This window comes from Triturus cristatus, chromosome 7 (genome assembly GCF_964204655.1).
Source record: "Triturus cristatus chromosome 7, aTriCri1.1, whole genome shotgun sequence".
Taxonomy (NCBI): domain Eukaryota; kingdom Metazoa; phylum Chordata; class Amphibia; order Caudata; family Salamandridae; genus Triturus; species Triturus cristatus.
This window is the reverse complement of record NC_140590.1, coordinates 288,023,876-288,040,173: the sequence shown is the minus strand read 5'-3', so window position 1 is coordinate 288,040,173 and position 16,298 is coordinate 288,023,876. Positions and strand designations below refer to the sequence as shown.

Genomic DNA, 16,298 nt, shown 5'->3' with positions numbered 1-16,298 from the left:
ATTCTTGCCCTACAAGATCATGGGCTGCCACTTGGTGGCAGAATTATCCATCATCTCCACCATTGGCACTCCATACCATCAGACAGGTGGGAGTTACAAATTATTTAAAGGGGCTACTCCCTTCCCGTCAAATCCTTTGCCTCCAGCTAACGATTGGCTGACGGAGGATCATTTGTCCTTGCTCCACGAGGAAGTTACGTCTCTCTTGGCAAACGGAGCCATATAGAGGATTCTAGTGTCAGAAGGAGACAGTGGTTGCTATTCCTGCGAGTTTCTTATCCCCAAAAAGTACAAATGCTTTTGCCCTCTCTTGGATCTGAGAACCCTCAACTTCTTCCTCAAAAAGGAGAAGTTCAAGATGCTCACCATGGCTCAGGTATTGTCTGCCCTAGACCCAGGAGACTGGATGGTAGTTTTGGACTTGCAGCACGCCCATTTTCATATATATTTTTTCTTTTTCTCAGAGTTTTATATAGCACGAACGTGACCCAAAGGTATTAGGTGTCAGAGCGCATTACATGAGCACCAGTTGCGTTACAGACGGACATATTCATTTTTTTTTGTTAGGCACAGGGGGCCCGATTCACAGAACTAACTTAAGACAAAATCCTAAACTTACTACCATTTTGGTATTCACAGAAGGCACTTACTCATTCTGGTATTCCCAGAAGGCACTTACTCATTTCGGTATTCACAGAAGTTAGGAGTCCTAACTTTAGGACTCCTAAATACCTTCTGTGAATACCGAAAGCCTTAAAATTTGGATTTTTCTCAGTTTAGTAGTAGTACAGTTAGGACTCCTAACTTTAGGACTCCTAAATGCCTTCTGTGAATACCGAAAGTGTTAAAATAAGGAATTTTCTCAATTTAGTAGTAGTAAAGTTAGGACTCCTAACTTTAGGACTCCTAAATTGCCTTCTGTGAATACCGAAAGTCTTAAAATAAGGATTTTTCTCAATTTAGTAGTAGTAAAGTTAGGACTCCTAACTTTAGGACTCCTAAATGCCTTCTGTGAATACCGAAAGTCTTAAAATTAGGTTTTTTCTCAGTTTAGTATTAGTAAAGTTAGGAGTCCTAACTTTAGGACTCCTAAACTGAGAAAAATCCTAATTTTAAGACTTTCGGTATTCACAGAAGGCATTTAGGAGTCCTAAAGTTAGGACTCCTAACTTCTGTGAATACCGAAGTGAGTAAGTGTCTTCTGTGAATACCAAAATGTTAGTAAGTTTAGGATTTTGTCTTAAGTTAGTTCTGTGAATCGGGCCCAGGGAGATTAAGTGATTTGCCCAGAATCACAGGATGTTGAGCTTCGTTGTCGAGACTCAAACCTGGATCCCCAGATTTGAGGTCGACCACCCTAGACGTTAGCCAACATCCTTTCTGTGGATGCCTGCCTATTGGCTTTACCTACGGTTTGTGGTAGGCCACCAGCACTTTCAATTCATTGTGCTCCCCTTTAGCCTTACCAGTGCCCAGCGGTGTTCACCAAGGTATTGGCGGTGGTCACATGATCTGCGCAGATCAGGGGTGCTAATCTTTCCTTAACTCGACGACTGGCTGCTGGAGGCAGGATTGCCCCAGGCTGTTCTCTTCCACCTCCAGACTACGGCGAACCTTCTGCATTTGCTGGGGTACACTATCAACATGCTGAAATCACACTTGACTCCCTCTCAGGTTCTCCCATTAATCAGAGCTATTCTGGATACAGTGCAGTTTCAGGCTTATCCTCCCGAGCATCGAGTCCAGTATATTCAGGGTATGATACCGATGTTTCAGCCTCTATCCTTGATTTTGGTGAGAATGACTCTGAGGCTGCTGGGCCTCATGGCTTTCTGCATCCTATTAGTAACACATGCCAGGTTGCATATGTGGGCTCAGTGGTGGGACCTGAAGTTTCAGTGGCCACAGCACCAGTGGAGTCTCTCCGACATGGTCCAGATCTTAGAGGGAACTGCAAAAGACCTGCAGTGGTGGCTAATGAACTGCAATTGGGTCAGAGGCAGAGCTCTCTCCCATCCTCAACCAGATCTCACAGTAGTGGCGGATGCGTTGCTCCTGGGTTGGGGGGGACAACTGGGAGAGGTGGAGATCAGGAGACTCTGGTCTCTGGCGGAATCCGACTCCACTTAAACATGTTAAAGCTTTGAGCGATCCGACTGGCATTGAAGGCCTTTCTACCATTTATCAAAGGAAGGCTGGTTCAAGTGTTCACAGACAACACAACTGCCATGTGGTACTGTAATAAACAGGGTGGGGTGGGGACTTGGATTCTTTGCTAAGAGGCTCTACGTCTCTGGAAATTGCTGGAACAGCAGGGCATAACCCTGGCAGGTTCTCTGAACTTCAAGGCGGATGACTTCAGCCATCAATGACTAGTGGATCACAAATAATGTCTCCATCCGGAGGTGGCACAAGGTCTCTTTCAGCAGTGGGGAGAGTCTTGGTTAGAGCTGTTTGCCTCCCCCGAGAATTGTCAATGTAAGTAGTTTTGTGCGCTGGGTTTTTCCAAGGCTGCTGTCGCTCGGAGACGCTTTTCATCTTGAGTGGGGCAGGCCTGCTGTATGTCTTTTCTCCCATACCACTTCGGCCCAAAGTTCTCAAGAAAATCAGGAACAACCAGGCCCAAGTGATCCTTGAGGCTCCGGAGTAGGCATGGAGAGTCTGGTATCCCGGGCTTCTCAGCATGAGCATCGATCCTCTGATTAGGCTGCCCCTTCGGAAGGATCTTCTGTCGCAGCCGCAGGTGAGGGTCCTCCACCCAAACCTGTCAACTCTGTGCCTTCTTGCTTGGAGATTGAACGGTGACAGTTGACAGCGTTTGACTTTCCACCCGATGTCTGCAATGCTATTCTGGCAGCCAGGCATCCCTCCACCAGGACTGTGTTTGCTTGCCCGTGGAACAACTTTTTATGATATTGTACAGAAAGGTCTATTGACCCTCTATCTGTTTCTCTTTCTGATGTCCTTTTTTTATTCTTACCCTTGCCCAGCAGGGCTCTTGGCACTCTAAAGGGTTAAATTTTGGATCTGTCTGCCTTTTTGTGGTTCACTGACCAAACCTCTTTATTTAAGTCCCCTATTCTGAATAGGTTTCTTAAAGGTCTTGTTTTCCCCACTCCATTCAGTATGCCTTAGTAATCCATGCAGCCCCACCAAAATAAGTTATTCTTCGGTGTCGAATGTACCAGGCAAGTTTGGGATTTGACTGAAAGATTTCCTTTTAAAAGAATTGGTGATGTGGTATCATGCCTCTTACCTAGATGGTCAGCCTTTTAGGCACGACCCTTTCATTAGGTGACCCACAGCCTTCACCAAAGAGCCAAAGCGAAGAATTGTCCCTGAGATGCTTGATTTGAGCTAAGATTCACATCTTTATTCACATTTGCACATTGATCACTGTGTTGGTGAATTGTTTTGGCACCTCCATTTGTTAACCTCATCTATAATACAAATCAAATACTTTTTTTTCCACGCTTGCATTTTCCAAGCATTTTTTAACCATTTTGTCACTTTTTCACACAATAGAATATTAATTGCTTTTATAGAAATTATCTTCCTTGAGAGAGACAAATTTCAATAGCAAATAAGCTTAGTTAGGTCAAGCCATTTGAAATGAAAATAAAATAAAATAACTTTTTAAAGCACACTAACGCCCATAGGCGTCTTGGTGCTAAAAAAAACCTGCAAAGAATGATGGCTTGACATACAACTAAATTGAAAATCGTCAAGTATTTAGCCCTTTCCTAAACTGCATGTGGCTCTAAGTCATTTTAATATTTTGGGGAAGATTATTTCACAGTTTTTAGGTGGCATAGGTAGAACATCCCTTCCGCCCAGAAGAAAGTTTCACCCTGGGGACCCCCACATTTCTGGACAGTGATATTCTGAGATTTCTGCTATGAACCTACAACTGGGTTTTGGATATGATGTACTCTGGCCTTGCTATTTACAAAGTTTTATGTGCTAGACATAAGCGTTTGAAGATGATCAGCTTTTTCACAGGCAGCCACTCCAATGTGGGTAAGGTTTTCGAAACAGACTGAAATTTAGGAATGTTAGGAAGCAGGTGTGCTGCTGCACTTTGTAAAATTTGCAATTTCTACAAAGACTGTTGTTGAAGATTTACATATAAAGCACTGCAATAGTCAATATGTGCCAAATCAGAGCCATTAGGACCATTTATTGCAAGTGTGACGGAATGCAAGGAATTACTTTAAGTATTCTTAAAATGTAGAAACAGGAAGATATCACCTGATTGATTTGGTCTGAATATTCAAGTTTATCATCCAGAAGCACTCCCAAGTGCCTTGCCTTATTAGTAGGGATAGGAGGATTGCCCACCTCCTGTGGCCACCATGAAGAGGTCCAGAAGGAGGTGGTGCTGTCACAATAACACCTCTGTTTTGTCAGCATTCCATTTTAAACAATTGCTCTTCATCCACCTTCTGAGTTCCAGCATGCAGTAATGATACTTACCTGTACCTCTCCTTCATTTCTGGAAATAGATACAATGATCTGCGTACTATCTACATGACACTACCGAAAACCCCAAAGACCAGATGAGCTTGGCTAATGGTGTGAAATATACATTAAACAAGGTGGGGCTCCCACACAGGAGAGAAAAAATAATGGAAGTAAAATTATTCAAGGCACCAGTTTGAAAGAAAATAGCTTAAAAAGGCAAGTGCCATGTTTTGTTTCATCCCTAATTGCTCGACGGCTAATCAACACCATATGGTTGATGGTATTGGACGTCACTGATAGATCTAACAAAATACGTGCTGCCTTTCCACCACCATCTACAATTGCTCAAATATCGTCAATTGCAGCAACTAATGCTGACTCTGTACTGTGTCCACCTCTAAAATTATACTGAGATGGAGCCAGGAGATTTGAGAATGTGTTTTCCAGAAATTAAGAGACTTCTGGGTTTATCGCCTTCTCAAGACCTTTTACTGGCAAGATGGGGCGGTAATTACTTAATTCCTGAGCACTTTGAAGGTTTTTTAATCATGGTAATACTGTGGCTCTTTCCAGAGTTTAGGAAACTGTCCTGTGGTAATAATCCTGTGAGATATCAAAAGCAACTTCATCCCAAGGACCATTAACAAACATTCTGATGACCATGGGAGCAGCCCTGATTTCTTAGAATTGTCAGACAATCCACATTCTCCAGTTAGACTTTCTACTTGAAGATGCATTCTGGGCCACCAGTACAATGATCTCAAACGCTCCTTAGTAGCATGAGCAGGACATAGAGCACCAATCGCCCGCCCTGGCCTCCTTCCCTACTAACTACCATCCAACCCAGTCAGCCTGGCCCGAGATCACTGCCTACACTTTGCTACATGTTACTAAACTGTCGGTCAGCAGTCAAGTATACCACTGATATGGCTGAAACTATCTTAAGGCACAAAATTGACATCTGCTTCTAACTGAAACAAGGCAAAACAACCACTCATCCCCTTTCATCGATCTCCTCAGCCCTACAGGCTTCTCAATCATCTGCTGCGACCACAAGGCATGCAGGGGTGGTGGATTGACCATCATACACAAAAACAATCTTTGCTCAACTCCCTTCCTCACTATCGAATTCCTACCTTTGCATATCTAGGAGCTCAGCTTTCCTCTAAACGCCCCACCCCATCACATTTCATATAATCTAGCAATTAATCAATCAGACTTGTAAAGCATGCTAATCACTACAAGGGGTATCCAGGTGCTGCGTGAGGTGGAGCTACTTGAACAGCCAGGTTTTGAGTCCACTCCTGAAATTGCAGAGGGAGGTAGAGGTTCAGAAGTAGAAGGGGAGGTAATTCCAGGCTTTGGCTACGAGGTGGGAGAAGGAGCATCCTCTGCCTGGGGTGCGATCGATGCAGGGAATGGTGGCGAGGTCTCCCCAGGGGAAAACTCACAATTCCTTGAAGACCTAACTGACCTAATATCGCAAAACTCCCTAAAAGGCAGCACAGACATTGTACTAGGTGACCTAAGCCTGCCCTAGAACAATGCCAAAGATTGAACAGTACAAGCCCTATCCACCCTCTTGAAAGCAAATTATCTTACCCATCACTGCAATAAACAAACTCATGACAAGGGCTCTACCTTTGACTCCATCATCTCTAAGCATAACACCTTATCCTTCCACTCCATCCTATTCTCTGACTGGACTGACCACCACCTAATCCCTTTCGATCCCAATGCCATCCAACCTGAGGCCCCACTCCCCTCCCAAAATATCCATCCCAGCACTGGGCAAGGAACACACATTAAATCCCCCAGGGAGAGATAGAAGCATTAGTCAGTTCCCAAATTCTACCTCCACCTGACCTCACCCCCGTCGAGGACCTCACTGCCCACTATAACATAAATATGGCAGAACTTCTTGACACAGTTGCTCCTCTGAAACCCAAGAAATAAAGGAGTATCCCTGCCATATCCTGGTTTAATAAAGACCTCAATAATAAGAGGTGACAACTAGATTGGCAGAAAGAAACTGGAAACAACAACCCTTGCTAACCTGTCTCTCGATCCTCCAAGCTGAACGCCTCAAATACAAAAAACACATCTTCAGAGAAAAAGCTTCCTTCTTCCTAGCCCAACTTAACCAGTCTAGAAACAGACCTAAAGGCCCATTCAACATCCTTAAAAAGCAAACCTCCTTGTTCCCTCAACATTCAAACAATGACTTCTCTAAGCGTTGCGAAGAGTTCACAAAATTCTTCTCCGTAAAATAACTAACATCGAACTCTCTCTTGACCCTCACACCTCCATACCCTACACCATGGATAAACCCCCCTTGAAAAGAGGGTCCACACAAGGCTTTACCTCTTACTAGTGACTGTCTCCTTAAGCTCCTCCTCTCAGCAACCTAGGTCACCAACCTCAACCCCTTGAAATTGTAAAACGATGCAATTTAGACCGAATTCTATTATATCCCTCAAGAAGAAGTGCTCAAACTAATCTCTTGCATGAAGCCGACATCGCACATCTTTGACCTCCTCCCTGCTGTGCTTTTAAAGAATCCTCCTTATCGAGCTGCTCCATGCCGATCTTCCTCAAACTGGGCCAAGTCACCCCCCTCATCAAAAAAACAGACACCGACCAGAAAGACCGTAACAATTACAGACCTATTACTAACCTCCCTTTACTGGCCAAAATCACTAAAAAATGTGTGCAGGCACAACTCAACAACCACATTTAAAAATACAAACTGCACAACACCTTGCAATCTGAATTCAGGAAAGCCTGCAGCACAGAGACTGCACTACTGCACATCATAGATGACCTACACAGATCCCTGAGCAAAGGCCAGACCTACCTCCTGGTCCTCCTGGACCTCTCGGCTGCTTTTGATACTGTCAACCATGATATCCTTCTATACACCCTCTCATAATGTGCAGGTGTCAAAGGAACTGTCCTTTGGTTGTTTGTTCCCTTCATGAACGAACGTTCACAGTTAATCCAATTAAACAACTCCACCTCAAAAGCAACACCAGTCCCTCAAGGAGTTGGTTATCGGTCAAACCTATCTCCTGCCCTATTCAACTTTTATATGGAACCCCTTGTAATGATTCTGAAACAAGCCTGAATTTTCCATCATTTCTATGCAGATGACATCCAAATTTACATTAAAATCTCATCCATTAAAGACACACAGCACCTAAACAGCACTCTTAGGAAACACAACTGGCTACCAATCGAGGCAAGATATACATTCAAATCTGCTTGCATAACCCACAAAGGTTTTCTACACGGTAAAACCAGTTTAACTTGCAAACACACTATCAAAAGCCAGCCAAAAGAGACCTATTCACAGCTCCAACAGTCTACTCCTGATTCCGCCCAAATTCAAGAAAGAAAAATCACGCGCCTGCTCCTTCTCTGGGAATGCTACCAGAATTTGGAACTCGTTACCTTAGAATTTATGTGACAATCACTCATTCCCTTATTTCAATAATAAACGTAAACTTCTTCTCAATAAATACCTAAACCCTCCCCATAAAGAATCTGATTTGCCTGATGCTCCTACCCCATTCCCACCATCTATATTTGAGTACCACTACCTTGGGGAAAAACTGTGACTCTAATCTCCCCACCTTTGCAACTTCCTACCATAATTACCTCAGAACTGTTGCATTTGTATATCCTGCTGTCTATCTTATACTTCTTTTCATACGTTTACTATGTATTTCTATGCGATCCAATTGATCTGATGCTCCTATCCTACACCCTCCATCTAAATTTGATTACTTCTACCTTGGGGAACCACCTTTGCAACTCTTACCATATCTACCTCAGAACTAGTGTGTTTGCATATCCTACTGTCTATCATACCCTTCTTTTTATGCGGTTACTATGTATTCCTATTTACTCATTTTATGTAACTCGTGTTATTGCTACTACATCGTTGACATATCCTAATGTCGATTGTATACTTCTTTCCACACGGTTACTATGTACTTTTGATTTGCTTTTCATGTAACTCGTGTAACTGCTGCTATATCATTTATGTGTATTGCTGTCTATCATATACCTCTTTTAATGCTATTACTATGTACTGTTATTTGCTTTTTATGTAGTCTTGCAATTGCTACTTTGCTAACTCTGTAAAATGCTCTGATGCCTTCGGGTCAAGTTTGGGCTATACAAAACTCGATAAATAAATAAATAAGAAAAAATAGAGGTAGGTTTTTTAATGTGGGCCTTAAAGATACTCTCGGAGTGAAAGGTAATTCCAAAATTGTGAGCACTGGAGGAAGGGAGGAAGGGGGGTCTGGTGCCTAGGAATTGATGCCACCATGAAGGGGACTAACATGAAAGGTTTCAGACCACGAAAATCTCAGTTTTGGGAGAGTGGAGTCTAAATGAATTGGTATTCATCTGCACCGTCCATAGAACCTCAAGCACAAGTCCATACAAGCCAACCCTTATGATTCAGGCGGGAGACTACAGATTTCAAGGCTAATCTCCTGCCTCCTGATTCTTGCATGCAAAACCCCGATTCCTCGTCAGGCTTTTGCAGACAGAGACTGGTCTTGTGTGACTTTGAGTATGCACTGCCAGTAGCCTGCTCCTGCAGGACCCTGCACAATAGTTTGGTCACCCTGTCTCCGCCGCCATTAACACTTTCTGCGTGCTACTGGCAGGTAAGGTAAAAAAAACCTATATTTTCATTTAGTCCCAGTACAAGACAATCGACCTGATTCAGGCCTCAATAGAAGTCAATGTGAGAAATACATTCTGCTGATTCTTTATTTTTTTAAATCTCCCACTTCCCCTTCTAAAATGTTGCCATGTATGTAAGTAATGTACTCCTGACCCCATTATCACTCTCATACCACTGTTTGCAAACTCAGGAACCTTTTTCTTTACTCTGTGTTTTGGCCCCACTTCATTTGATGAGACAAAGATTTCAATAAGATGTGAATCATCTGGAAAATACATCTAGAAAGTTATAAACAAGACCCAGGGTTGGACTGGGACATAAAATACGCATGGGCAGCAATATAAAAGTGGCCTCATTAGTGAGATAGATACCTAAAAAAGTGGTCCAATGTGGGACAATTTTGAACTTACTAAAACCTAAAACTGCCTGTGTAGGTGTTTTGCAAGGCATGGTAAACTGCATGGATTTGAGCTTGCTACAGGCAATGTTTGTTTTAGTATCAGGAAAATCAACAGTACAAAAAACGACAGCAGGTCAAAACAGGCATATTATCACCCAGAACACTGGCCCCCATACTGACCTGTCAGAACAGCCTAAAGGGCAGTGCAACCCTTAAAAGACACTGAAACTAAATGCCGACACCCCATAAGGGATGTGCTATGGGGATCTTCGTCGTTTTACTACATTTCACAGGAGCTTTCTGTTCTTTATTAATCAAATGCCAGGAAGCGTTTGTTTAAGCACAATGGGCCCTATTCACAAAGGGTTTTGCCCATTCTGTGTCTATGCTAAAATGTGTTCATGCATATGGCCCTAACTTTACGACTTTTGATATTCACAAAGGGGATTTACTACTCGGAAATGCCCTTTGCGAATACCAAAAGTTGAACTTTACGATTTTCGGTATTCACCAATGGCACTTATGAGTAGTAAAGGCCCTTAGTACACACAGAAAGTCGTAAAGTTAGACTTTCGTTCTATTTTACCTTTGTGAAACGGGCCCAGTTTCTCTAGTCTAGGGCAGGGGGTGGCCAGTGTGTTCTGGGCCCTAGTGCAAGGAAAAACATGCCCCCTGGCCCTGTTTGAACTGTTAAATACTACAATAAATCAGTCTTTAGCCTTTAGTGGGCCCCTTAGGTCACAGGGCACCGGTGCCACTGCACCTGCTGCACCAATGGAAGCAATGCCCCTGTTCTCAAGCAGCTTTCCACTTTCAGAATGCTCGAGGCCGCCTTGGATTTGTCGACCTCCGCTGCAGGAGACCCTTCGTGCCGATGCAGGCTGGTCCTCGGGTGCATTCTGGGGAGGGTTCGAGACCATGATTCTGAAGAAGAGGGTGCTCAAGTGTGACAGGTGTGCTCTCCGAAGGCCGGATCAAACGATAGCATAATCTGTACTTTAGCAAGATGAGCCTCTGCTGTGCAGCTGCCGCATTTCGCTCAAGCAGTGAAATTGCATTTGTGTTTTTTCATCTAAATGTGTCCCTGTGGCCAAATCCGCGCAGTCTAGCATCTGGATGCTGCGAGGGCAGCAGCGAAAGCTATTGTATAATCTAGTTGCGGAATGGTGAGCTTGGAGCCCCCCCTGCTGGCCAACCCGATGCACGAGTCGCACATCCAAGGAAGGAGTGTAGTGGACACCTCTTTTCTGACAGAAACGATACTTTTGCTTTCAGACATAACGATGCAAAAGTCCCGCTGCCCATGGGAAGTTTGGTAAATGCAATCCAACTCATAATTCCTGTATCAGAAGCACGAGTTTGTCGTGAGTTCCGGAGTTGGGGGTGGCGGCGGAGAAAGAGGGAGCCCTCGCACTATTGAAAGTAATGCGTCCATACAGAGAGCTTCTGACATACTCACCGCATTCGAACTCCGGGCAGCAGGACTTGCTCTTAAACTGTTCTGGACGGGCGCCGCTCCTCGGGCAAGAAGGTTGTTTGCATTTAGTATAATCACAAGGCGTCTGCAAAGGGAGTCACAAACAGGAAGGGTTAACAAAAGAACGGCCATATTATCAAGGGCAGGCGATAACATTATCGCCGCTTTAGCGTCCGTTTCCGCGTCCGTTTTTGGTCGAAAAGCGGCGATAATGTTATCACTTTATTAACAAGGACATGCTAGCGCGTGTTTCCTTGCCTTAGTGCCCGGTTTCCTATCGCCGCGCATCGCTAATGAGATGCAAGGTAGGTGTGTGCTCCTTACATCTACATTATAAAATATCGCCAACGGTGCTTCGCTGTATTTACAACAAAGCCCTGTCCGGTTTAGCGCTGATGTTTTTTGCGCTAACTGGGCCTTAACGCTGGAATTTAACGTCTGATAAATTCCAGACGAAGGCATACCTAACATGGGGGGTGGATTGTGTGGCTAAGACCACAGGCCCTATCATAAAGGATATCGCCGTTTTCCATGGAACATCGGTGGAAAACCAGCGTTGTTCCATGGAAAACGACGATATCCCCCTATTGCTGGAATATTTATCGCCATGGCGCTGGGCGTTGTTAATACAGCGCTAAAATGACGATAAGTTCCAGCGATAGCCGGCGATAGGAAAATGCGCGCTATGAACGGTCAGCGATAATTATCACTGCCGCTTGTTAATATGCCCCAAAGATGGCAGAAGCAGACATACAGAAATGTCCAAAAGTCTTGCTTTTTTTTGGTTTTCAAAGACGGACAGTCCTGCACAGTCAACTCCTGTGTAGGGCATCCACCTAGGCCATGGGTACTCGAAAATATTTTCCCAGGGGCCACAAAGTAAGGTCTGTGGTGTGCCCGAGGGCCGCATTGATGCCAGTAGGGTGGCAGTGGGGCTTTTTCTTATGCTGTATTTGAGTCACAATCCCTCTGCCACATTTTGGGGTACACCTCATCTGCTTACTATCACCACATTGGAAGAGTCAAGGGTAACAAGCATTTACAATGCAATAGGTCTCACATTTACATGAGTTTGAGCTATTGACATTGCAAATGATAATGACTTTTATTTTTGTTTTTTACAATGCCAATAGCTTAAACTTGCGTAAATGCGAGACCTATTGCATTGCAAATGCTTGTTGAGAGATAGCATGGGGCATCCTGAATGTAATCTGGATGCTGAAAAAATACTAAAGTAAAACAACAACAATTGAAGAGCAAGTCACAATATAATAATTTTATGAATGTTAAAGAAATATAATTTTGGGTGGGAGAAGATATAAGAGTTAGGAAACCCAGGGATTCTTAGAAAGGAATATTTAAGTTTTTCCCATGAACACTGTGGTGCATGTTTCTTAGAATTCGGTTAAAGAAGAGGATGGTGGATGGTGGAACAAAAGGAATGTTACCAAAGTGAGGGGTGAAGGTGTAGTAACCAAGCACAAGGCTAGCTGCACTAGTAGCTGGAATTGTGATGTCACTGTCCCTCCCTCAGGACTTCAGTCTAATACTGTTGTTGAGTCAGAGAAACAAGACAAGACTACTAGACTCAGTCAGTCAGTCAAATACACTTTATTCGATTTATAACAATCATAAAAGGCATAAAAACATTAATATATATATGTAATATAATACATTTGATACAATGAAAATATCCTGTCATAAAAATGTAATACAATTAGAATTTCATTGGATCATGGATCGGGGTACGTTATTTAATTTTATCCTTGATGCTGCTACTAGAAGATTAGCAACACAAAATGTAATGTGGACACTACTTAGAGATTGAAGAAAAACTAAAGCCGGCCTCACACACGTGAAGCCCGCCTCCTTCAGTATTGGCAATAAATATTTCTTTCTAATGTCCAAAAAATGCCCACAAAACATAGTAAAATGCATTGTATCTTGGACTGAGAATTGGTCACAAGTACAAGGTGTAGCTAGATCAGGTTTGGTCCAAGTTGGATAGTTCCCCAAATAAAAATGAATCGAATTAAATCTAAATTTTACCAATAAAAACCTATGAAATGGCTTGGTAACAGTTACAAGGTATTGTGCAAGAGAGTTAGAGCCTAATAACATATAATAGGATCTCACAGTCGGTTTCTGCAATTCCATTTCCTCCCGGGATAATCTGGTCCTTTCCATGAATAATTTTTTAACCAGACTCACATCCACCTTCCTAATACCAGAAGGTTCTTAAGAAGAGGTCCGGGCGTCCCAATTCTGCAAAGGACTTGCTCAAGTAATCTAACCACGGTACCTTTTTAAAGTGGTCCATGGACATTACATCAGCTAGGATAGCATGATTAAGGGTTAATTCCTTATTGAGCCAGGTCTTTAGCCAAAATATTAACGGCACCAGGTTTAATCTGTCTGTGACATAATTAAGACCCACCTCCGCATGGATTGAAAAAGTCGGGGTCGATTGGGGCACGGACAACAGATTTCGCAAAAACCTGTTTTCCACCCTCTGGATGAGCTCTAAATGTGCATAGCCCCACAAGGCAGAACCATACATCGCAATTGCGATGCATTTTGCGTTGTAAACCTTTAAAAGGGCTTTCATTGGCCTAGCTCCCAATCTTTTAGTAAACCCCATGAGTGCCCCAGTTGATCTAGCCACTGATAAACTCTTTGCCCGAATCTGTGGTCCCCATGTGCCCCTCTCATCGAAGTGCACCCCCAGGTACGGGAAAACTTCCACTCTAGAGACAACATCACCCTTACATTTAAATATTGTTTTCATTTTGCCCTTGTTCCTATGGAATCCAACAACCATAGTATGAGATTTTTTAGCATTCACTTTGAGGTCTAGCCTGTCCGTGAATGCCCCAAAGGCATCCAATAAATACTGCAAGCCCCTTCCAGTACGAGCTATGAGGACAGTGTCGTCCGCATATAGGAGGGCAGGTACCTTCGCTTCTCCTATGCGTGGAACGTCAGCATCCACCTCCTCCAGATGTTGACCCAGGCCGTTTATATAGATGGTAAAGAGGAGTAGGGCTAAAATGCAACCTTGACGCACGCCCCGCATCGATTTGAAGCGGGTGGTACACCTGCCCTTGTTTGTAACCCTTACTTGGGAAAACAATAATGAGAGATGCCATGAATTTAATCAGTGCCCCATCTATACCCAGCTTCAAAAGAATAGTCCACAATTTAGCCCTGTTCACCAAGTCGAAAGCCGAGGAGAGGTCCATAAAGGCCAAAAATAGCGACCCCTCCTTTGCTACCGTATATTTGGCGATCAACATGTGTAAATTAGAGCACTGCTCCAGGGTACCTCTGTTTTCCCTAAACCCATACTGGATATTGGACAGGCCCCCACATCCCTCAACACTATCCCTCATCTTAGCCAGTAGAACCCTGCCTAATATTTTTATAGCTGAGTCTAGGAGGGATATGGGTCTGTAACACCCTGGGTCATCGCGCCGTCCTTTTTTAAAGATCGGCACGATTATAGATGTAGCCCAAGTGGGGGGCATCTGATTACCGTTGGCTGCATTAAATATTTTAGACAAAATTCTGGCCCATAACTTTAGGGAATGTTTATAAAAATCATCTGGTACCCCATCCGGCCCAGGAGCTTTATTTCTGGTCGTCTCCATGATTGCTAGTTCTACTTCTACGTCATTAAAGATAACTGGCCCAGCCTCGGGGACTATAAACGTAGAACCAGGAGCTGTTGTATCCGGGGCGCCAAGTATTCTTGGTGAGTCCTCTTGGAGAGAGATCAAAGATTTCAAGCAAAGGTCTCTGGGTACCAAATCCAAGAGAGTGAGTTTTAAGTCCAAGTATTTGAATGATTATATTGTGGGGTGACCCATAACTTTTCTTTTATCTGTATTATCACCCAGGGCACCTGTGGCATAGTTATGTGTGTCTTTGCTTTGTTTATGTCATAATTCATTATTAGCTAGCATTGGTATTCAGGACATTCTATAATCCTCTGTTGTAAGTGTCTTTTCTATTGGTATTGATAAGATTTTAGGAAAGAATACAAGTGTGAAGCAGCAAGAGATCACTGGGACTGAATGCGGTCTTCTGGGCTCAGTGATTCTGTATCCAGGTTTACTACATATGTACCAATGAAAGTCGTCATTGGTTTACTTCGCCTTGCCTACTCGCCTTCTTCACTTTATATTTGGCTATGTGGAGAACTTTTACGCGCCTTCTTCACTTCAAGACCTTATTGCTTCTTGTTCATATGCACTCAGCCTGAGTTTCTCTATTTATTATATTATGCACTGCTTTCAATTGTTAATATTGAAACGCTTCTCTTTTTTTAATTGTAGTACTTGTTTATTATCTCACCTTAAACCCTACAACTATTTCCATACATTTTTGGTTCATTTTCCCCAGTTTATATTGTTATGCCTTTGTTGTCTTGACTAGTATATGGAACGTGTTAAAGGGCCGATATATATGTTTTTTTGTTATAAGGGGGAGGTGTGTTGTGTATGGCAGGAGTGGAACGATGGGGTGATAGAATGTGTATTTTTGATGGTTGCCTGGTTCTAGAGGATTCCAGTTCAGGCAGTTGTTGTAAGTGAGTGGTTGAGACAGCAGGAGGGAGCGTTGGTGTGCTGTAGTTATGGAAGAATAGACTAGACTTGAACCAAGCTCACACGTGTGGACTCTCCATCTCTTTTTAAGGTCGGGTAGGATGATGGTGGGGGGAGAGAACAAAAGGTGCATTTCATACTTAAGCTTATTTAGGAATTTTTGCCTACAGCTACTGCAAAATCCGCTGAGTAGAATTACACCACATTAGGCCTAAAACAAGGATTTTACACGGAATATGGCCTTATTGTGGTTTGGTGTAAATAAATCAGTGCTGGGTGGGCTTTGAAGAGTTACTCAATTGTGTATGAAGGTTAATTTTCTGCCTTACTCCACTGGAGTAAGGCAGAAAAGGGTTGTCTTTTGTCCCTATTACACTCCAGAATCCGGTAGACACCAAAACCGAGGTGTTGGAGTTTTTACGTAAAATTAGACTAAAAACATTTTTCCTAGAGAGGAACACCGAAGAGACAACTAACATTAGCGGATTGAAAAAGAAGTCTTGCTTTTGCCCCGAAACTGCTATGATGCCACCAGAAATCTTGTATTTCGAAGATCAAGTACCATGAGAACTGGATCTTCTGAATAGTAAAAAGATCTTTTATAATAACAATTGCTCAAAAGAAGAAATATCAGCACTCAAAAGC

At 43.2% G+C, this 16,298-nt stretch overlaps 1 protein-coding gene across 1 annotated transcript in view; it reads right to left on the bottom strand.

Annotated features, from left to right (window-relative positions):
* The window catches only part of LOC146809462 (uncharacterized), a 241,788-nt gene that overhangs the window by 67,296 nt on the left and 158,194 nt on the right, over window positions 1–16,298 (bottom strand). Inside the window, exon 41 of the mRNA XM_085614868.1 lies at window positions 11,029–11,131. Coding sequence (XP_085470994.1) covers window positions 11,029–11,131 — 103 coding nt within the window. The remainder of the gene's footprint in view (window positions 1–11,028; window positions 11,132–16,298) is intronic.